This window comes from Symsagittifera roscoffensis, chromosome 8 (genome assembly GCF_963678635.1).
Source record: "Symsagittifera roscoffensis chromosome 8, txSymRosc1.1, whole genome shotgun sequence".
NCBI lineage: Eukaryota > Metazoa > Xenacoelomorpha > Acoela > Convolutidae > Symsagittifera > Symsagittifera roscoffensis.
Window position 1 is genome coordinate 36109764 of NC_087069.1, and position 21624 is coordinate 36131387.

Consider the following 21624-nt stretch of genomic DNA (forward strand, 5'->3'; position numbering starts at 1 on the left):
GCGCGATCTTGTTCTTTCAATAAGTAAGCGGCTAGTTAAACCCCAAAAATTTTAACAACATCTCATTATGAGGCCAAACGGTGCACTGGATAGTCGCAAAATTTGGTATATGTAGGTCTCTGGAATCCAGAGTGAAATCTTTGAAAATGTAAACATTTTGCCGGAACAATCAAAGAAAAAGAAAGAACAAAAAAAACAAAGAGAAAGTCCTCGTTGCGGAAACAAGTCACAAACTACACAGTTTGGCCTCGTAAGCTGTTTTTTCCCACTTTTCAGTTTTGTGCACGGGGTGTTGTTTTGTGCAGACATATTTAGTTTTTTAATTAGCATTTTTTGACAAAATGGTTTTTATATGATTCAAAATATATGGTTGTTTTGAACTATTTACAACTTTCATCAGACTGTACTTTGAATTGCACAGGAAGGGTGATTTTCAAAATAAAATGAAAAAATTTTGAATCATTTTGTCTTTATTTTTGAAAATTTCATTCATTTTTTCAGCATAAGCAGTAACTCCATAAGCTTTTAAGTGCAGTCGGAACGTTCAGGGCTTCACCATGATACGAGAAGTCATGTTGGTTTTTTCATTACGTTACTAGGCAAGAATTGTCTTACTATACGAGAATATTGCCTTACTAGACGAAAAATTTTATCAATAGAATTTCAGATTAAGCCTGGTTACTTTTAAGAAATTGAAAAGATCCAAAACACTCACACGAAAGACCAAACAATTACTTTTGCATGAAAAAAAAGTTAGACCCAAAATTTCAAAGCTTGCAAAGCGAAAACCATTAATGGTTTCAATACCATTTTTAGGTTATATTTTTAATTTTTTCCCAAAACTTCAGAGCCATGTGAAAAGAGTCGATAACAAGAGCGAATTTTCTCTTTGTTTGTCAAAAAGTTTCGACCCGAAATATCAGTTTGAAGTTTTTTAAACTATCCATTGAGCCACGATTGAGGGGGCTTTAATATAGTATATCACTACACCCCATCCAGGTTTTTTTGTTATAATTGACTTTGCAGGTGGAAAATCTTACCCTATACGAAATTCCAGCCCACTTGCTAGCAGTGATCAGGACAAAAAAAATGCTTTCACAGAAATATTTTATGTCGCTACCCGAACTTTTTATCACTCCTCGAAAAACATTTTTATGTGAAGTGCGCTAGTTGCTGTCCTCAGAACGATATCCTTACACCCCGGGCCGAGGTTCGTGACTTACGTTGCGACCATCCCAAACAAAACAGGTATATTGTTATTGCGACCCAAAGTTATATATTGCAATTTTGCGCAGACGTTTTTTTTTGCGACTTAACTTGTAACCATGAGTTCAACTGAGAAGGCCACAAAGGCATTTCGACCGAGAAAAAACAACTAGACTGTGCTTGACCGAGAATAAGGTTTGAATTGTGTTCGATTGAGAAAACTTTTGAATGATTTCGATGGATGATGTGCACTGTTTTGATCGCTACTTACAATCAAACGACCTATTTGGCAAGTTTGCTCTAGATCGAACGCCCAGGTCTTGATGCTTTTTGGAAACAGACAAAAAGTCAGCCGGTTTTTGCTCCTCTGTTGAATTCCCGCCGACTGGAAAACTGTCTTCTGTTTTTTCATCTTCAGTTTCGAGTCGCATTGAGTATGGAAAAAGACTGGCTTTACCGTGCTGGTCTAGGCGAATTTTTCCGGGAAAATTGTATATCAATTCAAGCTTCCTTTCTTTCAATGACTCTTTGAAGGTGTCCCAAGAATTGTTTGAGGTGAAATTCGATTTACTTTGAAGAGGTCGTAATGTTTTCTCCAGAAGAGCGTTCGGTTTTTGCTGATTCTTTGAAGATTTTGTAAATTTTGGACTTCCCAAAATCGTCCATTTCTCGTTATTCTTCACCATTTTCAGCGGTCAGTTTTCAAAAATAATAATAATTCGATTTGATAACAAGGTGACCAAACTTTGATTAATAAAATCTATAATTTGCAATTTGAAAAAGATCTGTTATGAAATTGAAATCCGCCAAAATTAATGAAAAAGTAAATCTCTAGTTGGTGAAAATAAATTTAGTTTAATCTAGTTCTAAACTTTGAGCTAAGATTGAATAACTACATCAAAGTTATCCCAGGAATAAAATGAGATAAAAAGAGATAATGAGAATATAAATAGGAATTATAGACGATATGGAAACCTGCGTAATACAGTAGACATTATTTTCATTTTATTTGCTCTTCCTCTGTTTTTTTTCTTCCTTTCAAATCGTTTTTTTTAGTTTTTCTTTTTATAGACTGAAAAATGAACCAACAGTGGAAAAACACACCGAGCGTGATTAAAATAGATTTTTGAAAAAAATAGACCCTAATTTATTGGTCAAAATGGGGGAAAATGTGTCAGAACGCGCCTGTTTTTTATTAATGCTTAAATTTCGTCCTTCAGTTCTTGAATTTTTTCTAATTCTAGCAGCTCCATTTTTAATTTTAAAGCAAACGCTGGGTTGAATGATAAATGATTTTATAGTTCGGCTAATAATAAAAAAGCGGACATAATTTAGTACTTCTAGGAACTACGGTTAAATCCAATTACGGTAAATTGGAAAGCAAACGTTAAATCCAATTGATTACTTTAAAATTACTTCAGGTAATCAAAATTTTGATTGTTTCATGAAAAGCAATTTTGAATCAATTGGTTTTTAAAATTTCAGATATCTCGACTTAAATAACAGGTATATTTACAATGAATAATTTGCAGATAACTTCGGCGATAACGGCAAAAACAACTTGACTTTGTTTTAACGATCGTAGTGAAAACTCAAAATCGCGCCCACATTTTTTCATTGCATTATTTTTTTTTAATTAGGCAAAAATCAATTTTCTTTTTTCTTTTTTATGTTGCTTGTTTGCCAGGATGCAAATAACCTAAGCAGGAAATGAAAAAAAAAATATCGTAGGCGTTGAGTTATTAGAAAAGGTGTTAACGAAAAAGCAAAACTTCAAAATTACAAAAAAAGGGGTTGCTATTTCATAGGCTTGGTAAATTCATAACTTCAAAAAAAAATTTCAACAATGAAACTATGGCCAAGATTCAAAGCTGATGATCAAAGCTGTTTCAATTCTTTTCGGTGTTTCGATTCACCATTAAGCAGAAGACCTCTTTATACTGTTGCTCTTTTTGAAGTCAATATGAAAACAGATCTGCTCGTATCAGGGCGAAACCTTGAATAATCCGACTGCGTGTTAAGGTCTATGGAGTATTGTTCGCTTCAAGAAATTGATGAATTTTTCAAAACACAGAAAAAACATTTAAACAATTTTCCAGATTTTTTTGAAATTTATCACCCTTCACACGCCCTATAAAAGTACAACATGATAGATTTTGCTTTTAGTAGCGTAACAAATTTGACAACTATCTTCCCTCAATTAATTCGGAACAATTTTTTTAGACGGGCTAAAGTTCTTTTTTTTTCGCGTTAATAATGCGAAATGTATCGCGCTTTAGTTGTCTCAAGTTGGCCATATTGGCAATCTTTGAACCCCGCTTAACAAAACGAAAAAAATTACATGTGAAAATTTTTTCAAATTTAGTAACAATATTTTTTGGATGACGTAAAAACAAATTCAGTCAAATGTGGCCAGTTAAAAAGTCGAAGTTTTTCTGGAGACAGAAAAAAAACAACCATATCACAAATCTTCCGCCACTTTCTTCGGAAGTCGGAATAATATGAGCAAAAACTAAGCAAATTGGACCTCATATTACCAACGCAAGGTTTTGGTTGTAACACTATTTTTAGAACTCCTACGCGTTCGCTCTCCGATAAATTTTTTGTTCCAACTTTCGAAAAAAATGAAGGAGTATTAGTGCTCGAGCATTTTTCCCCCAGACAAACTTTAGTTTTTCAACTAGCAGTTTTTGACCAACATTTTTATATCAGCCAATAAGTATTGCTGTCCTGAGTTCAATTTTAAAAAGATATTTTGCTTTTTTCCGCTTTTTGTTTCGTAACATTATGGGGTTTAAAGATTGCCACTTTGACCTATTTGGGATAATTAACGCGCAATATGTTTCGAACTATTTCGAATAATTAACGCGAGTAGTTGTAAAAGAATTGAGGCATATTGTTTGATCAATTGAACTTTTTATATACGTACTGGTATACTTATATACAGTGCTGATTTAAATTAACCGGACAAAACGCGTTAAACTTGAAATTTAAAACGCGTTTTTATCAAATTGGGTTGAGTTTAGGTGAAAACTTATGTTGACAAAACTTGCTTAAAATTTTAGCAGAATTAATATGGTGTAATTTGTTTTGCAAAATTCGGGTCCAAAATTCGACCCCAAAAATGGGTCATTTTGGCTTTTCTTAGTTAATCAAAAATTACACCAAAAAATATGGAGTCGATCACAGACATAATTATATCAAAGTGAGCTCCTTACGTAGCCCAACAAACTGTAAGAATGATATTTTCTCCAAAACATTGTATAAGTTAATTTATTTTTGTTTGATAGACAAAAAAGGTCGTTTTTACTATAAAAAATACCAACTATTTATTTAAAAACATTTTTTAATTGATTTGCATTTTTTTTGGAGATTATACCCTTCTTAAAGTTTGTTGGGCTACGTAAGGAGCTCACTTTGATATAATTATGTCTGTGATCGACTCGGTAATTTTTGGCGTAATTTTTTATTAACTAAGAAAAGCCAAAATGACCCATTTTTGGGGTAACGTTATGGGCCCGAGTTTCGCAAAACAAATTACACCATATTAATCCTGCTAAAGTTTTAATCAAGTTTTGTCTTCATAAGTTTTCACCTAAACTCAACCCAAATTGAGAAAAACGCATTTTAAATTTGAAGTTTAGCTCGTTTTGTCCGGTTAATTTAAATCAGCACTGTATACGTACTTATGTTCACAGCATGTGGGGGATGATTTGAAAAAACTCTTCTTTCTTTTCTTTTGCAAAGTCCTCTTTTTTTTCTAAAACGAACGATACTCCATACACTTTAAGCACCGGTCGGCGTTCAGGCTTCAACGTTCAGGCTTAGCCCTAATATGAGCAGTCTTGTTGTTCCGACTATCGTAACGAAAGTAACGGAATATTTGTGCTCGAGGTTGGTTTTTTCTTCACACAAATTGTGACTTTTTAACTAGCCTTTTTTGACGGAATTTTTTTATATATCATTCGAAAGCTATTGCTGTCTTGAGTTTATATTCGAAAAGTAATTTCCTTTGTGATCATTTTTCGTAAAATTGTGGGGGTTTAAAGATTGCCATTTTTGGGACAATTAACGCGCGATTTATATTTCGCGCTATTAACGCGTAAGCGAGATTTTATCCGTCTTATAAGTCGTTCCAAATTTGTTCAAGGAAGCTTATGTGCCATTTTTGATTTGTTAATAGGAGCAAAATTTATCACTTTATACTTAATATGACGTGTGGGGGGATGTTTTTACAAAAACAATCTCTCTCATTTTTTTAAAAACTTTTTTTTAGTTTTATTTTATTATATTTGAAATTTCATATTAACACTGCTCCATAGACCTTAAAAGGCAGTCGGAACATTCAGGGCTTCGCCTGATACAAGCCCTGATACAAGCAGTCTTGTTTCTATTTCTATCTTAAAATAATGTATGCTTTTGCTTGCTTGCTTTTTCTGATCAGCTTCTATTGAAATTTATTCAATTCGCATGGTAAAAGACGTTTTGAAGCTGATTTAGTTTTTAAAATATTGCAAAGAGAAATGTATAATTGATTTTCATCTGACCCTTATATGGAACGTTTTAATAGAATTCATTCCTTTAAAAACTGTATCATTCTCTGAACTAGTTCAAAATGATGGCTCCTATGACAACATATCTAATAAAAAGCTCAAAGATTGATGTTTTTGAATACCTGGGAACATTTTCAAAAAGAAGGACACCGAATATTACAATGGATAGGTTTTCTCTTTTATATTGAAAAATGCTTTTTAAAAGCCATTTGAGAAAGTGACTAGCTTTTCCGGGAAATTGGGCAATAAAATTCCTAATGGAGCTTGAGTGATACTTTCTAACCCATATATGGCAGTTTCTTGGCTGTAGTGTTATGGTCAATTAAGGCTAGAAAAACTTAAAGTTATTTCTAATTTTGCATTTTTTTATCTTCTTCTGATAATATCAGTGCTTTTTACTGAAGAATCAGCGAAAAACAAGTTTTGCAAGATTAAAAAAATTTCTCTAAAAATACGAAATTGCTTCACATTACTAACAACATAATGGGACCAAAGACCAAATAAACAACCTCCGCTCCCTTTAAAAAAACATTTGAAGTTGGCTGCTTTTAACTTGTTTCTAAATTGGATTTTTCAGCCAATCAGAATAGAAAATTAAACATGCAGCGCTTAGCAAGTTTAATCCAAATCAAATGTTGGGGTGGAAGATTTTAATTTGGTCTATATGGGACGAGGAGGCTGAGGGGAGGGGAAGAAAATGTTAATTTGGTATCCTGAATATCCGAATAATTATCCTACAAAGTCGACTAGATAAAAATAAAGACACACAGCAATCACGAGAGCCTACTCTCCGTTCATTTGTGTGATTGACCCTCAAAAACATGTGCTTATTGCATTATTATCAAAACATGAAAACTAAATCGATTTTTACCAGTTCTAATTCAATACTAATTTGGAGCTAAGACTTGCTACAGTGGTAATGAAAACGTAACGCTTCTGCAAGCTTTAGTCTACAAAATAAATTTTGCGTTTGCTCTAATATTTAAAAAAGGGTAGACGTTTGCTATCTTAGACGTTATTTTTTATATATAATTTAAGAGATAACGCAGAAAAAAAACTAATTAAATAAACTGGGCATACACAACTTCAGTTTCTTCAAATTTCCAGAAGAAAAAAAGAAAAAGGCAGACCAGATATGTTTTCGACTTTCAGACAACATTTTTGCTTTTTTTTCAATCAAACTCACAGCTGAAAAGCTGTAGTATGATACCAATCTTTAAGACCTACAAGCATTCTTTAATTAAGACCGAGTTCGTCAGAAAAATACAAACGATAAGCGTAGTATCCTTCAATTTCTTAAAGTTGTAGGAATTACAAGATTTTACTTTGCCTTTGAAATTTTGTTCGAGGTCTAATGCAATTCTTAAAAACTTATAACATCAAGCAAGTCAACTTGAAAAAAATTGTCTCAATCTCAACGAGTAAATGAAACTCAAACATGCAACTTGAAAAAAATCATCTCAACCTCAACGAGTAAATGAAACTTAAACAGTTTGAAATAGTTATTTCACTTAAAAGACGTTTTTGATTTTTTTTTTAAATTAATTACTCTTTAAAAAAATTGTTAAATAATTATTCTACGAGAATAATCGTAACAGATAAAAAACAATTAAAAAAATACTAGCTCATCATTGTAACAACTGAAAAAACAAGAATAAAAAATGACAAAAAACTGTTATTCCAAATTATAATTAAAGATCAAAACAAGGATAGCTAGTAACTGTGCAAGAAGCACAGAATGTTCAGACTATACTTTTGAAAAACTACAAGAAAAAGGTTTGTTTCCAAATAAGTGTAGTTTTCTGCGCTGTGTTATAAAAGGATCAGCGTAAAACTAAATTTTAGGCATATTCGACCACATTTTAGGCATTTTTAGGCATATTCAAACAGGACAACAGATTTTGAAAGATTTACTCGAAAAACAAAAAAATTTACTTGAAACTTACACGAAGAAACAAAAATATTCGAACCCGTCTTTCTCGACTCTGGTAAAAATGTCTTAAAATATTTTATTGTCGGTCGAATCTGATTTGCAAGATCCTTAATATAATACACCATTCAACTGTCTCCAAAGATTAAAGTATGGTAGCTGATTTTGCATGGCAAACAAATCAAAAGGAAAAAACTAAAACACACCCGAATACAAAGTTCATCCCCATTTTTTACGAGATGGGTTGTAAAACATGTTTTGTTTTCAGTGTAAGTAAAATTGAATCATTAACTAAATCAGGGGTGGGAGGGGGTGGCGGACGCCCTTTTTTTCTTGGATTCGACTCTCTCGCTAACCAAAGGGTCCACCCTTTGGTACTATTTTATGGTATCCAATTTATTGATATTTATTTGTATGGCATCCATTAAATACTAAAACTTAAAGTTTTTTGATGTTTAGTTATAAAAAGAAAATATGATCAAAAAGAAAAAATCTAAGGAGTGTTTACTGTTTTTCTGAAAAAAATGGCGATTGGTGAAAATACTTTTACTGTCAGTTTTTCCTTTGAAGTTTTTGATGATTTTTATTAGCCTAATAGCCATGCATTTCAATAGATGACAATAGGTTTAAAAAATGTGCGATACGAGCTTGCCAACAAGTGCTACTTTTCAAAAAGCATACTTAGTTGAGCTACGAAAATTGAAAACAAAACTATCGGGACATTTCTTTTGAAAAAAAACTTCCACAAAAATTTTTCGAATTTTGATTTCGCTTTTGTAAATTTCAAAACTATCAGAGCATTTTTTTGAACAAAAAACTCACAGAAGTATTTCAATTTTTGATTTTGCTATTGTAGATTTCAAAAATATTGAGATATTTCTTTTGAAAAAAAAATCACAGAAGTATTTCAACTTTTGATTTTGCTATTGTAGATTTCAAAAATTTGAGACATTTCTTTTGAAAAAATAATCACAGAAAAGTTTGAAGTTTTGATTTTGCTTTTGTAAATTTCAAAAGTATCGGGACATTTTTTGGAAAAAAAAATTTCACAGAGCTATTTCAAATTTTGATTTTGCTTGTAAATGTCAACGCTATCGTGACATTTCTTTGAAAAAAAATTCACAGATGTTCCCATAGTTTATTTGCGATATTTCAAGTTTTGGTTTTGCTTTTCTACATCATGATTTGATTTTGGTTTTGTAGCATATTTTGTTAGTATTCTTTGAATTTGCCATTCATAGTATCGTAATTAAAAACAAAAATAACAAAGCTTTTTTTCTGGATTTCTACCGTTTTTGGATGATTTAGTCTGATTTTTTCCATTTTTTTTCTTCAAAAAATGTATTTGAGATGTTTTGTTTCTTCAAGAGTTAGCGTTTTTTGTCGTGTCCCGAATAGTTCAAATTATCTACACCACAGTGAGAAGCAAACGGCAACTCTCAAAAACTCCAAGTGAGAATCTAAAATTCATAATTTGTTTCAAGCAATTAGACTTACTAAAAATGATGCCTACTAGTTTTTAAGAGTTTTTCAAAGTTAGCTAGAAGGGCTTAAACAAAATTGTAAATCAATCAGTGAAGAATATAAAAGTTTTTAATTTCAATAAATAAAGTTTTGCGTAATGACAATTTAATGCGTTTTCTCAAATTTCAAAGTTAATTTAGTATAGATTGAGGCGCAAAACTATCGACGTAATCATATGTTCAACGCAAGAAAAAGTAATAGTGGCGTTCAATAAAAAGAAAACAAAATAATAACGAAATAAAAAATAGAGCTATCCAATTTTGTTCTCTGAGGTTTTCTTAGAGTTAATATTCTTTTTTTCTTGCCGTGATTTCCTGTTCACGACATTGGATTTATGGTTCACGTTGATAAAAAATAATAGTATTACTTCGGCTTTTTGAGGAACAAATGCGCAAATGACGTAAAAAGAAAATAGTATCAACTATCAAATTGGAAAATCACTAAATGGACCAAAATATTATACTTAGATTAGTATCCGAAAATATATGAGGCTAGTAATAAATGAACAGGTTTGAAATTTCACCGGATGAAAAATTGTAAGAAGTGGGAAAATATGGGACTTTTGATTAATCTTTTATGTCGACGGAGTTAATAAAAATTTGAAATGTCACCCACACAATGGGTTTTCACGTAGGCATAAAACCCATTCCTGTTCTTTTAAAACCTTTTTCACTCTCCTCAAAGTCAATGAAACAAATGAAAACAACCAAAGAGAACTCTTTCTATTTAAATGATTAACAACACACCATCTCTCCACCACTGCAAAGAATGACAAGACTTTTGAAAACAAATAATTGGTAAAAATCCATTATATTCTGACTGTTTTTGAATTTTTGAATGATGACGCAAAAAGCTCATTTATTCTAACGTAGGTTGTAAGGCTGCTTGTTTGGCTTTCTTTTCCGCCCTCAGCTTACATGTGGATTCAATGAATTTTTGTATTATCAGGGAAGCCATATCAAAAACACATTAGAAAAACAAGTGAAGGTGTTGGTAATGTAAGCAGCAAAAAATATCACACGCACGATAATCAATGTATTATAAAAGAGTTAATCAAAAATAAATTTTTTGATTTTTTCTTCAAATCTGAAGATAGGAAGAAAAAAAACTTTTTGATTTTTTTTCCTTCTTTTAGTCTGATTTATACCTATTTTCTGCTTTTTTGGGAGCAGTTGGGATTGACGTTACATTTAGCCACAAAAATATGAAAAAACTTTCCGTAAATAGCTTCAGTAAAACAATAAGAGAAAAAGTTTTTTTTATAAGGGTATAATTATTCCTTCACTGTCAGGGACGGATCTAGCATTTTTTCGAAGGGGGGATTTTCAAAAAGAGTTAAAAGTTTTATGGCCTTTTCATTTAGGTCGACCAAACAGATTTTCCGAGCTTTCACAAATTACTATGAAGACCCTATTTTGACCTAATTTTCTGCGCAGCAGGCGAAATTTTGAAAAACAGGCCAAACAAGGCTTTTTGGGCACTTTTTGGAAAATTTTAACCAAAACGTTATGTTTTTTCGGCGCGCGCTTCCCTCTCAAGTTTTGTGTATTTTGGCAACGAAGGCGCCCTTAGAAATCAATTAGGGTCCGTCAGCCAAAAATGGAAACTTTGAAATAGTGCAAAGAACCCCACCCCCCCCCCCCCCCCCCCATTAAAATACGTAAAATGTATTCAAGAACATTCTGTTAATCTTTGAATGAAACGATGTGTTAATTCATTCAACAAGCTTTAGTTAATTCAGAAAAAAACTCATGATTGAAGTAAAATTGGTTTTCCAGAAGCAAAAACGAGAAGTGATTAGGAACAAGAACTAAGAGCTTCACGAGTAACAAAAAGTAGAAGCCATCAACGAGAGTTGCCTTTCGCCGTGAAATTGACAACAAGTACTTTTGTTTCCAAACACAGGGTTTGCTACAGCTTTGAGGCCGACTTGACTCATCATCTTGTTCAAGTGCAAGGGTTTTGTCTTTATTAAAAATTTGATTCACATACAGCGTTAAATTCTTGCTATCAATTTTGAGGGGCAGCGATATTTTTGTTTTGGGGCTAGCTTTTTTAAAGGACTGGCTTAGCTTTCAAATTAGAGCAGTAAAAAAACAATTCAAATCTTATAAGGAATCAGGATTCAAATTGAGCCCTAATTTTTTTCGAATTTATTTAGCAGAGAATCAATTAATTTTTAATGATTTCAAGCCAATTTCTTAATTTACTTGATTACGCGTAATAGAAATTAGAACTATGAGATAAAAGTGTTGAGAAAAATTTGCCTCAGGTATATGAATTGATTGAATTTTGAGACACTAATAAAAATACATCAAAATTTGATTGTCTAAGTTAAATACCATCATAGTTGCAGGTGGACGGTAAACATAGATTGAATCTGCTTAAAGGATTTCAGAATCAAATTTTCTTCCAATTGATTCAAGGTTTTTAAAACATTTAATTTCTTGATCTTCGAAATATTGGGGCAACGTCGTTTCATTTAGCGAACCCCGGCTACCGTTCGAAAAAATTAAAAGCCATAAGCTTTTTTTCCCCAAATCAACTGAAAAATTTTGTTAATCTTAAAAAAATAATAATTAAAAAAAATTCCAGTAAATTTTGAATAATCTTAAGCCAAAATCTAGTGGTCATGTTCAAAACTTTAGAAGAAAAAAAAGTTTTTCCATCTTTTTTATCATAAAGCAATCAGTATTTTTTAAAAACTAATACAGAACTAGGGTTATGCATATTTTAAATGCTATTTTTATGCCTAGTTAGGGTTAGAGAAGAAATTTAAAAACTTTTAAAACTCAATCAAGTTGCGTGGACTACTCTTAATAAGTTGCAATTTTCTGAGATTAATCAATAATTTTTTGGAAAAACAAATATAACATCCAAAACCACTGAAACCACCCTCAATCACTTTCCCATGGTCTTCTGAGCAGGGTTAAGGGCCAATTTGAAACTAAAAAAACTGCTTTCTATTTTTCTACGTTTTTACCGTAAAATTGATAGTTATACCTAAGTTGGGAAATTTCTTGGTTGGAGAAAACCTGAGACATGCAAAAACTTCATACTTGTATGTAAATTTAATAAAAAAGCACAATTTAGGCTCAAAAAACTCTTTGCTATGACATCAAATTAGCGACAAAAGTTTTGGAACCTTTCATTTTTATATTTCCTGTCAAAAGAAAACAATAATCTGAAGACGATATTCCAATTTGATTCCACCGATGAGCAAGCGCATTTATCTCTTTTTCACTTTTTCTTAAATTTCTTTCTCCAACGGAAATTTCAACTGAATAACTTTCTTGATAACTTCAAGATTTTTAAAAAATTTTTCTTGCATTTTTTAAAACTAAAGTTTGCTGAAATCAGAGAAGAGCCAGTTTTAATTGATTTATTCTCTGATAGACAATATATGAGACAAGATTGATATATACAGATAAGCTAAAAATAATTTAAATTTCAAAGTAAAATCAAAATTTAAAAAAAACTGAAGAATAATGAGATTAAAAAAAAACAATAATTTTTCTCTAAGTTCTAGATTCTGCTTTTATCCTCTATTCGGGGCGTAGCAGACTGATCCTTGAATGATATTTGGAGTCACTAGATCAATTGTTTCCGCAATCTCTGTCGTAGATATACAATCAACCGAACTAGATTTTGATTTTTCTGGATCTGGAATTGTAATTGCTTCCCAAAAAGAAGACTAGAGAGTCATTGCTGTTCGAGTACTCCATGATGATTCAAGCTCTACATAATCACAAATACATCTCCTGATTTTCATTCAATGGAATTGACTCGCCCTCATTCGCTACGGAAGTTTTTCTGGGAGACTGCTCGAGCTATTTTGTGTCGTTTACCTGTCCTTACTTACGCCTGATAGCTATCGTTCATAGAACAATTTTTTGAATAATCGTTTCGAATCATGTCGAAGTAGATTGATATGACCGAGAGGTAGTTAGGTATCAGTTTTTGAGTTCTTGTAGTCGATTCTTCCTACTGATAGCCGTTGTTTTGTCGGAGAGCTAAGTCATTGAACGATTTTTCTCTGGGTGAAGAGGCTCTCTCTCTCTGTTGTTGGATGACTGCAAGCGTTTTGAGCGCGTATTTTTGGTAGATAATCGTTCTTTCTCGCTCGGACACTGATATTATCTGTAGAGGACTACTCACAACTAGAAAAAATTTAAATTTTTTGTTAGAGTATAGTGACTGATTTTTATAAAGAAATGAGAAAAAAGTAAGAAATTATGAAAGTTGTGATAAAAAGGGAATGTATGGCTCATTTTTGTCAAAACAGGAAAACAACAGGTGATAGTATCTTGTTTTATAGTACTCATGATGCCTGAGATGATGATTAGAGAGCGCTCGTAAAAATGTCACATAAAAATATCTACTAAAGAACGCACGATCTGGTTGGTATACTGGGAAGAGTCATTATTCAACGTTCCATATTTGGTTGCTAAAAGCTCTTTGGGCGCTATCGATATTTTATGAAACTTTCATCGGAAACAGATGTTGACCAGTTTGATGAATTTTGTGATATATTTTTGAAAGGTAAATGTTTAGTTAGAGTCGGTTGAAACATTCGCACAAGCTGCTACTTAAAAAATGAACAAGTTGTACAAAAAAGAGGAAGATTGAATTTTAAAGCATAGACAAAGAGTGACCATGTCAACTACCAAATTCGAGTTCCGATAAAAAATGACTCAAAAACCAAAAAATTGACAGGAGGAAAAGTTTATAAACTAACTTAAATATTCAAAAGCACCGAAACACTTCAATAGAAATACGAAATTATTAATGAGGTTAGTTGTCGGGCTGTGTTATTTTATCAACTCGTATAAAACTACAAAGCAAGGATTGAAGCAATGTATGAGCAATCCCCTGATAATTTCAAACATTGAACCCAACTTCCTCATTCCAAAAATTCCTTTCAAATGCAACATTTGCAGTTATTTTCCAATTCAAACAAATCGTTTTTTGCGATCCATTCTTTGACAAGGAAAAACAATATCATGTGTTGGTCGAATGCAAAAAAAGCCATCTTTGTACCCTGCCCCTTCTCTTTACATTTGAATAAAAACTTACAATTCGCCCACAATTACCTCATGTTTGCTTCGGCTCGCAGACTAAATCAAGTCAAAGTCAAACTGACATGATTACTAACGTAACAGTTGAATGCTTTTCTAAGATTTTGATTGATGAAAATGCTGCTGATTTTTTTAGAACAAATGTTATAATTTAAAGTGGGTATGCCTGTATGGCAAATACTTCAAATAAATTCTCGGTAAAACTTTTTCTTGAAAAAAATTTCAAGCTCAAACTTTTTTAAATTTTTGAACTCTTGAATAAAAAAATGTTATTACACGCTCATCGACAGGTTAGCTAAGGCCTGCTAAGCCGAACGGCTACTATTTATTTTTTCGAAAGATTTGATGCAAAGTTAATCGCGGTGCACTTACAGTTTCAGAAATAATATGTCGTTGTTAAGGTTGAATTTAAAAAAAACACAAAAGAGCCTCTACAAATTCTTTTAACATAATATTTCTTGCGAATCAAATGAATTTAAGATCAATAAGCTAGAAAAAAGTCAAAGTAAGACTGAATCAGCTGATTGCATTGGTTTTTTTTTATCAGTATTTGGATTTTATCGTGAAATGTAAGTCTCATATTTTTGTGCACAAGAAGGTATTCGTTTAATTTTGTACGTAGATGATCTACAATGAATATCGAGCAAAAAGCAACCAGTGGGTTCTGGGTTGATCTGAGGAATGCATTGACAATCAGAAACTTTCTGCCGTTTTCCAATACTGACGAGCGTAGAGAAATTCCGTAAAACCATCTTGAGCGATATTTAAACTGATTACAACGGTTTATAAATTCCATTATTTGGAAAATATCCGTGGCTAAATTCAGTCACAAGAGTGTTTTTTGATAGTTTTCCTATCTGAATGCAAACAAGTTTTTGATGCGGTCTCTTCTCTAAAGACTAAGCTGATGCTTTCTAGCCAGGCCTTGTTCAAAGTTGAGTTCGACCAACAAAAAGCAATTGGTTAATTCATGATGAATAGAATCGTGTGAAGCCTTCTGAGCAGACTTGTGAGATCAAAACACAGGGCATAATGAATATTATATTCCGCGAGACTGTTTCCTTGACTAGTGTTCAACACAAAATCGAACGCTTCAAGCGTATTGTAATAATTTTTAATTGTCTGTTGTTGAGGTTGTAAAACCTTTGAATACACTGTTTTTGTACACAAGGATTTCATTCAACCTAATCTACTGGTAATGAAATGTACGTTTCTGGCTAGTACCCTAAAACGCTTCGCTTATGCTCATTGCTACCTTGATTCTTTGATTAGGTTCTTCTGCGAAAACATCACCTTATTGCGAGATTCTTACTCCTGCTGTTCTGAGAAAAGGCAATATTTCATCGTAATTGTAAAGTGACCGTTTTTGCAACATTGTTTTTTGAACTGATGGGAGCACAGTGTCAGTCACAGTCATCTATCTGACATAGAGGTTAGCTTCGATTATTTGAAACTTGTAGTGATTAGCTGCATCTTCAGAAATGACAAAAAAACCGATAGAAGAATATCTAATAGACATTCTTAATCTCACACCGCTAAGCAGGTGCTCTTCACACGACAAGAAGTCGCTTACTACTTAACCAAATAAATTTAGCTTGTGCAAGACGGCAATAAGTTGTTTTACGATCCGTAACAACCTCCGCTCTCCCTCCAATGCCGTCAATTGCTGATGGACTTTAGGTTTTTTTCAAGTCTCAATGAGACTTAATCTTTTTTTTTCTACTTATCTGAACGCTTGCACTGCTTCTTTTCCGCCTAGTGGGGGATAACTGTTGGGTTCTAGACGGTGCATATTCTCGTTTTTCAAGAATTTTTATTGCATTTTCAACGCGTTTTTAACGCGTTGCGTTTCAATTTATTACCACATTTTCAATCACAATGACGGCGGTTAGAATAAAAAATGAACAACAAATTGCGAAGTTTTTCGTTTGTTTTTCTTTTCATACAAAAATACTGCAGCCTTCAGTCCTCTTGATGTTTCGTCCACGTATATAATCTCGTTGTCATGATTGATGTTTGCTCTTGAAAAAAACATTTTTGAACTTTTTATATTTTCAAGAATGGTTTTTGCTCTAATAATTTGTTTTGCTTCCAAGGCTCGTAACTCTCGTAAAACATTACTTTTGGTTTTTTGTTTCGTTCTCCTCTTCAAACACTTTATCTTACTGCCATCGACGGGTAATTTTTCGTCGTCCATTGAAAAATGAAGCTGTTCTTGTTGAAGCTCGGGATTTTACGTAGATGCTTCCTTGCCTGCAGAAGTCTGACTAATGGGGTCTGAGCCGGTTGAGGTAAGATAATTGAAATTTTTTATGTTTAAAAGTACTTTTAATGTGAACACGTGCAGCATGTGGTTGCTCTTTAAGATACAAGTGTTTTGGACATAGACTGAATTCTCCAGTGGTCAAAAATAACTACTTGTGAGACAATTCTAATAAAGATGTGTGTTTGTTGCACTGTATAGAGTCCTTATATTCACAATTTTTGCACGTTTTTTGACAGGATTGGTTTTTGGAGTGATTGAAATTTTTTATGCTGGCTCGAATCCTTCAATATTTGTCATTTAAACACGTACGTTTTCATCGACTACAATGAGAAACTACTGCAAATAAAATTTTGTTTCCGTCAGTTGAAGAGTTTCTAACTGATTGTCTTAGCTGGCCAGGTTTCAATTTTACCATATGCTGCAGAGTAGATAATTTTTTTTTCTTCTATTATTCGAGTAGTGTCTGCTTCAGATAAAGTTTAATGAAGAGATGATGGTCTAGGCTGCGTGATAATTGAAGAACAAATCAAATAATCTGATGTACAGGGTCCAAGTCAGTAGGAATTGTTCAAAAAATCACTGCTAGCTAATTCCTAGCAGCTTCTCAAAAAGCGTGATAAAATGAATTATCTGTCTAAGAGATCTATTTGCTGAAGGTCAGGGTGAAATTTTCAAAGTAGTCGTACCTGACATTAGATTTTGTTGAAAAAACGGATGCTTAACATATATCACGTCTATCTTTCTGTATCTACCTACTGTCGTTAAAATGACGACTTCGTTGTGATTACAGATATCTTTGCATGAATTATCAAAAATGGAAGATAATTTTCTCAGTTTTCTACAAAGTTGAATCCGCCGCAATTCATGAAGTTTCATTGAGCCAGGAGACATTTTTTCTAAAACTACAGTTTGCATGCCTTTGTTAAGATGTACTTTTAAGTGCACAACGTTTTTTCAATCAAATGCTTGAAAATTAACCCTGTTTTCTTGAATCCTGAGGGTTCTACTCTCGCCAACAACACTCCTGTCGACATATCTATTTTTTTTGGTTATCCTTGGTTTTGGCAGCACGTAGTCAACTTAACCAGATATAATTTGAGAACCACACAATAATTTTTTCACAAAATAATTTTGTGAGCGAGAGTCTAAGCAGGCAAAAAACTGTAAAATTAGAATTACGACCATTTGCGCAAGAAAAACTAATTTAGATCTTGGCAAAATTGTTTTGTTACAACACTTCCGTAAATTTTTTGTCAATTTTCGTTTGTGATAGATAAATAAGTCCGTTTTTTTGCTGCTGTTGTTTTGTCAGATTTTTGAGTTTGACAGAAATCGAGAACAGAACTGAAATTTCTGTGCAACTTATTTTAGTTGAGAACGCAGAAAAACATTAAATTTAGAATTACTGCCATTTGCGCTATCAAAACTATTTCAGATCTTCTCAAAGTAACACTGTTACAAATTTTCCACTTTTTTTTTCTCATTTTTGTCTCGTTATACACAAAATTTTTTGTACCGTTATTGCATCAGGGTCATCTACTGCTGCTTTTGTTTCTGACATTTTAAAAACGGTTAATTTTACTGACTGTGTTGGATTTTTTCTTACAGCACAAAAAGCTTGAAAAAGAAAAAAAATCTTAAATGAATAAGGACTATGAATAGTACACAATCATAATGTATAACATTTCAGCAAATTTTTCAAGCATTTCTAGCTCACAGTTTGTTGGGATGTTTGGAGTTTTTTCAACGTACCTCGCTCAATAACAATCAAGCCATTATAAGTTTCTAAAATAATTAAATTGTCGTAGATAAGATTATAAAACTACCAAAAAACGGAGGTAATGAAGCTTAAAAACAGTTTTATTGGTAAGAATTGTCATTATAAGTTTGTCTTAAAAATTTATTTTTTCGTGCATTATGTTTAATTCAAAAGGAAATTTTCAACTTTTTTGAAACTCCATTCTTTAGTTTTCTAACATATCTCTAACCTGCTGAATTCAGGCCAGTGGAAATAAGAGCATTTTCATGTTAACTCATTTCGATTTTGGTGATTTTGGTTGGAAAACACTCTTAACTCTGAATTTCATTAATCAAAAACTTCAACACAACATTTTCTCGAATTTCATTTTTGCTCGTTTATTATTAGATATTACTTGGCCCAGAAACGGCAGCCCTTGTTGAGTGTTTTCAAATTTCTGCATTTTCACTCTGAAATATAGCACAACTTGAGAAAATAGCTTACTGCTGCCAACAGTTAAATTACGCTGCCAAAATTGCCGACAAATTTTTTTTTATAAACCATCAAGTTCCATTCCAGTTTCACCAACAAAACTCAGCTTTTGCCCGAAACAATTAAACCAATTCTTTTGATTTATATAATTAAACAGGACAAATAACAAGGACCTCAAAACTGAATTTACAAGAAAATGTGTATCGTGTCACTTGTTGTTAAGCTAAGCTGAGCAAGATCCTAATTAGGAGGTCTTCTGCTATGCGAGTGGGAGATTTTCTTCGTTTACAAAGTCCAAGTATAAGTTTCCATAAAAAACTAAGTAACTAAGGAACTACTTCTTAGTGTTTTGCTTTATGTGAGGATCACCCCCCCCTTTAGTAAGGACCCCCTTAGACTCCGGGACGCGATAAAATACTACTAGAGACATACATTAGCCTATTGCTTTCTTGTGCAATAAACGTCAAAAGCTTACCTGTTTAAAACTTTTGAAAATTTTACGACAAAACGGGTTTAGTTTTTTTGTGTGTCTGATCAGTTTTGATGTTACGTTTAACTACATATTCCTTGCCCTTGTCAGAGGAGTTGTAAATAGTCTTAGTTAATTTCAGGAGCTTATATTTTCTAATACATCGGTATAAAATTTTTGAGCAATTTCAGTTTTACAGTCTCTTTCAGAGACAGTTTTACAGTCTCTGAAAAAATTTCAGTTTTTCAGTCTCTGAAATTTTCAGTCTTTGAAAATTTCAGTTTTACAGTCTCTGAGCAATTTCAGTTTTACATTTTCAAACTGCTTTCAAAATAGTTTTGAAGCCTCTTTAAGCGGTGTTTTTGTATATTTTGCCGCCTAAAAGCTTTACTAAAGAAAAACCTTTTATACAGTTATCCTACTCAGAAATTTGGGCCAAAATAGGGTCTTTGCAGTGCTTTGGGAGAGCTCAGAAAATCAGTTTGGTCGACCTAAAAAAAAAGGTCGACAAACTTTTCAAAATTTTTTTGTAAATCCGCAACCCCCCCCCCCCCCCTCCCCCCCTCGATGAAAAAACCCTAGATCCGCCCCTGGAATGTATCGTTTGCAGCCAAAATTAAATTGTTTTTTTTTCAAAAGTATAAATATAAAATTTTTAAATTCAAAACTTGCTTGCCATATGCGAAGTATTACCACTTAACTATGGTCTCTCCGTAAAAAAAGCTGGTAATTTGTGTTTTTGAAAAATTACAAGAAATAAAACTCATTTTTATATTTTATCGATTTCTCTGAAATGTGGAAGTGTATGATTATCATTTTTTGACTGCCCAAATATAAAATAAACTAACAAGATAAAAATTATCAATCTTTTGTCAATTTGTTTTGTTTATTTAAGTATATTTATCGAGCCTGTAAAAAATTAATGAATCAAATACTTTGCCTTGCGGTAGTTTCAGTTTAGTTGGGTTTTAATGATTGACGTTTCCTGGTAGAACATACCAGAAGCTATGGAAGTTTTAATGAATCTAAGATCTTTTTGTTCAAGCAAACCCTTGATTTTTTTAGTCGCTATTTAAATGAAAACTAAATTTTGTAGCAATTTTAAATGGAAATTTAAGAGTTTTTTATACTTTCAAATATTTTTTGTTGGCTTTTTTTCATACCTTACATAGTTTTTGCCAAATTTTCAGCTTCAATCAGTTTTTTTAGGATCAAGGAGGAAAACTAATTTGTTTTTTTTTCTACAAATTTTGTGATTTTTTTTTGAACAAATAAATGACTTGTTAAGCTCCAGCAAATAGCAAATCACCATAAGAACCAAATTGTGCAAGACAATTTTCAACATTATAATTTGACAATTTTTACAATTTTTGATTTTGACAATTTTTACTGAGATATTGAGCTCCCCCTCCTACAAGTTTGGTCGACCCAAAAGAATTATTGTACATATTATCAAAAAGAAGACTTTTCGACTGTCAAGGGTCTGGTTTCATAGGGACTTCAAAACCCACCAACCCAAATATTAGAGCTGTTTAGGCAACACCTAAAGAATTGCTTATGATTTTTTGTCCTCATTCAAAGTTGTTATTCATATAAATCAATCAAGAAAATCAGAAAACGGTTAACGATTTTTCTTTTACCCTCAATCCTTTCCTTACTCTAATTTACAGACTGCAGAAACGGAGTGTGAACATTGCGACAGTCGTTAATAGCTGTGTTAACTTAGTTTATTTGAAGAGACGTTAAATTGATAAAACATGAAAGCAGATGTTTCGGTTATTCTAGGGGGGCAGGTTTTGCTTGTTTGTAACCATTGAGCGAAACATACAACTCCTTTGGAGATTTGCAGCTTTATTGATGTGGAATTTGTTTTAATCATGATTCTAAATGAATTTTGAAAAAAATTGTTACTTTTGTTCGCAACGTTTGGGTTTGCTCGATTCGAACACTAGTTATTCAGACAAGACTTTTGTTGCTCTGAGTTACGTGTTTGGAAGAACCACAATATAGAAGCTTCTGGTCTGTGGACTCCACGAGAGAAGATTTTGGGAAAAAAAACGAACTCCAAGAGAAAGGCGTTTTCGGCCTGTTTCGGAATCCGATGACATATCACAGAATCTTAAAGCTAATTTGTACAAAAATGATGTTAGAACAAAAAGAATACCTCTTTGTGCTTGATAATGCAATTGATTGTCAAAATTTTTCAAAAAATATGATTAATTCTAATTTTGAAAAATTAATTAAAATGTTTCGAAAAATAACCAGCATTCAAGTTTAGGCTTAAGTATTCGATTAAAACGTATTGTTTGTAGAGCTTGTGACAATGATATATAATCATGATGAGAAATATTAGGTATTTGAAGGAATT

At 32.4% G+C, this 21624-nt stretch overlaps 2 protein-coding genes across 10 annotated transcripts in view; both read right to left on the reverse strand.

Moving 5' to 3' along the window:
- Nucleotides 1–21624, reverse strand: part of LOC134852828 (estrogen receptor beta-like) — a 488151-nt gene that overhangs the window by 77119 nt on the left and 389408 nt on the right. The gene's annotated exons all lie outside the window — the stretch shown is intronic.
- LOC134852814 (synaptotagmin-1-like) overlaps nucleotides 1–21624 on the reverse strand; it is a 79626-nt gene that overhangs the window by 17598 nt on the left and 40404 nt on the right. The window contains exons 1-2 of one of the 9 annotated variants that reach the window (XM_063868611.1): nucleotides 9203–9939; nucleotides 1478–2181 (exon numbers count right to left, since the gene is read on the reverse strand). The exons of the other annotated variants lie outside the window; for them this stretch is intronic. Coding sequence (XP_063724681.1) covers nucleotides 1478–1892 — 415 coding nt within the window. The 5' untranslated portion in view covers nucleotides 1893–2181; nucleotides 9203–9939. Of the gene's footprint in view, nucleotides 1–1477; nucleotides 2182–9202; nucleotides 9940–21624 lie in introns of those variants that run through there. 9 annotated transcript variants of the gene reach the window in all.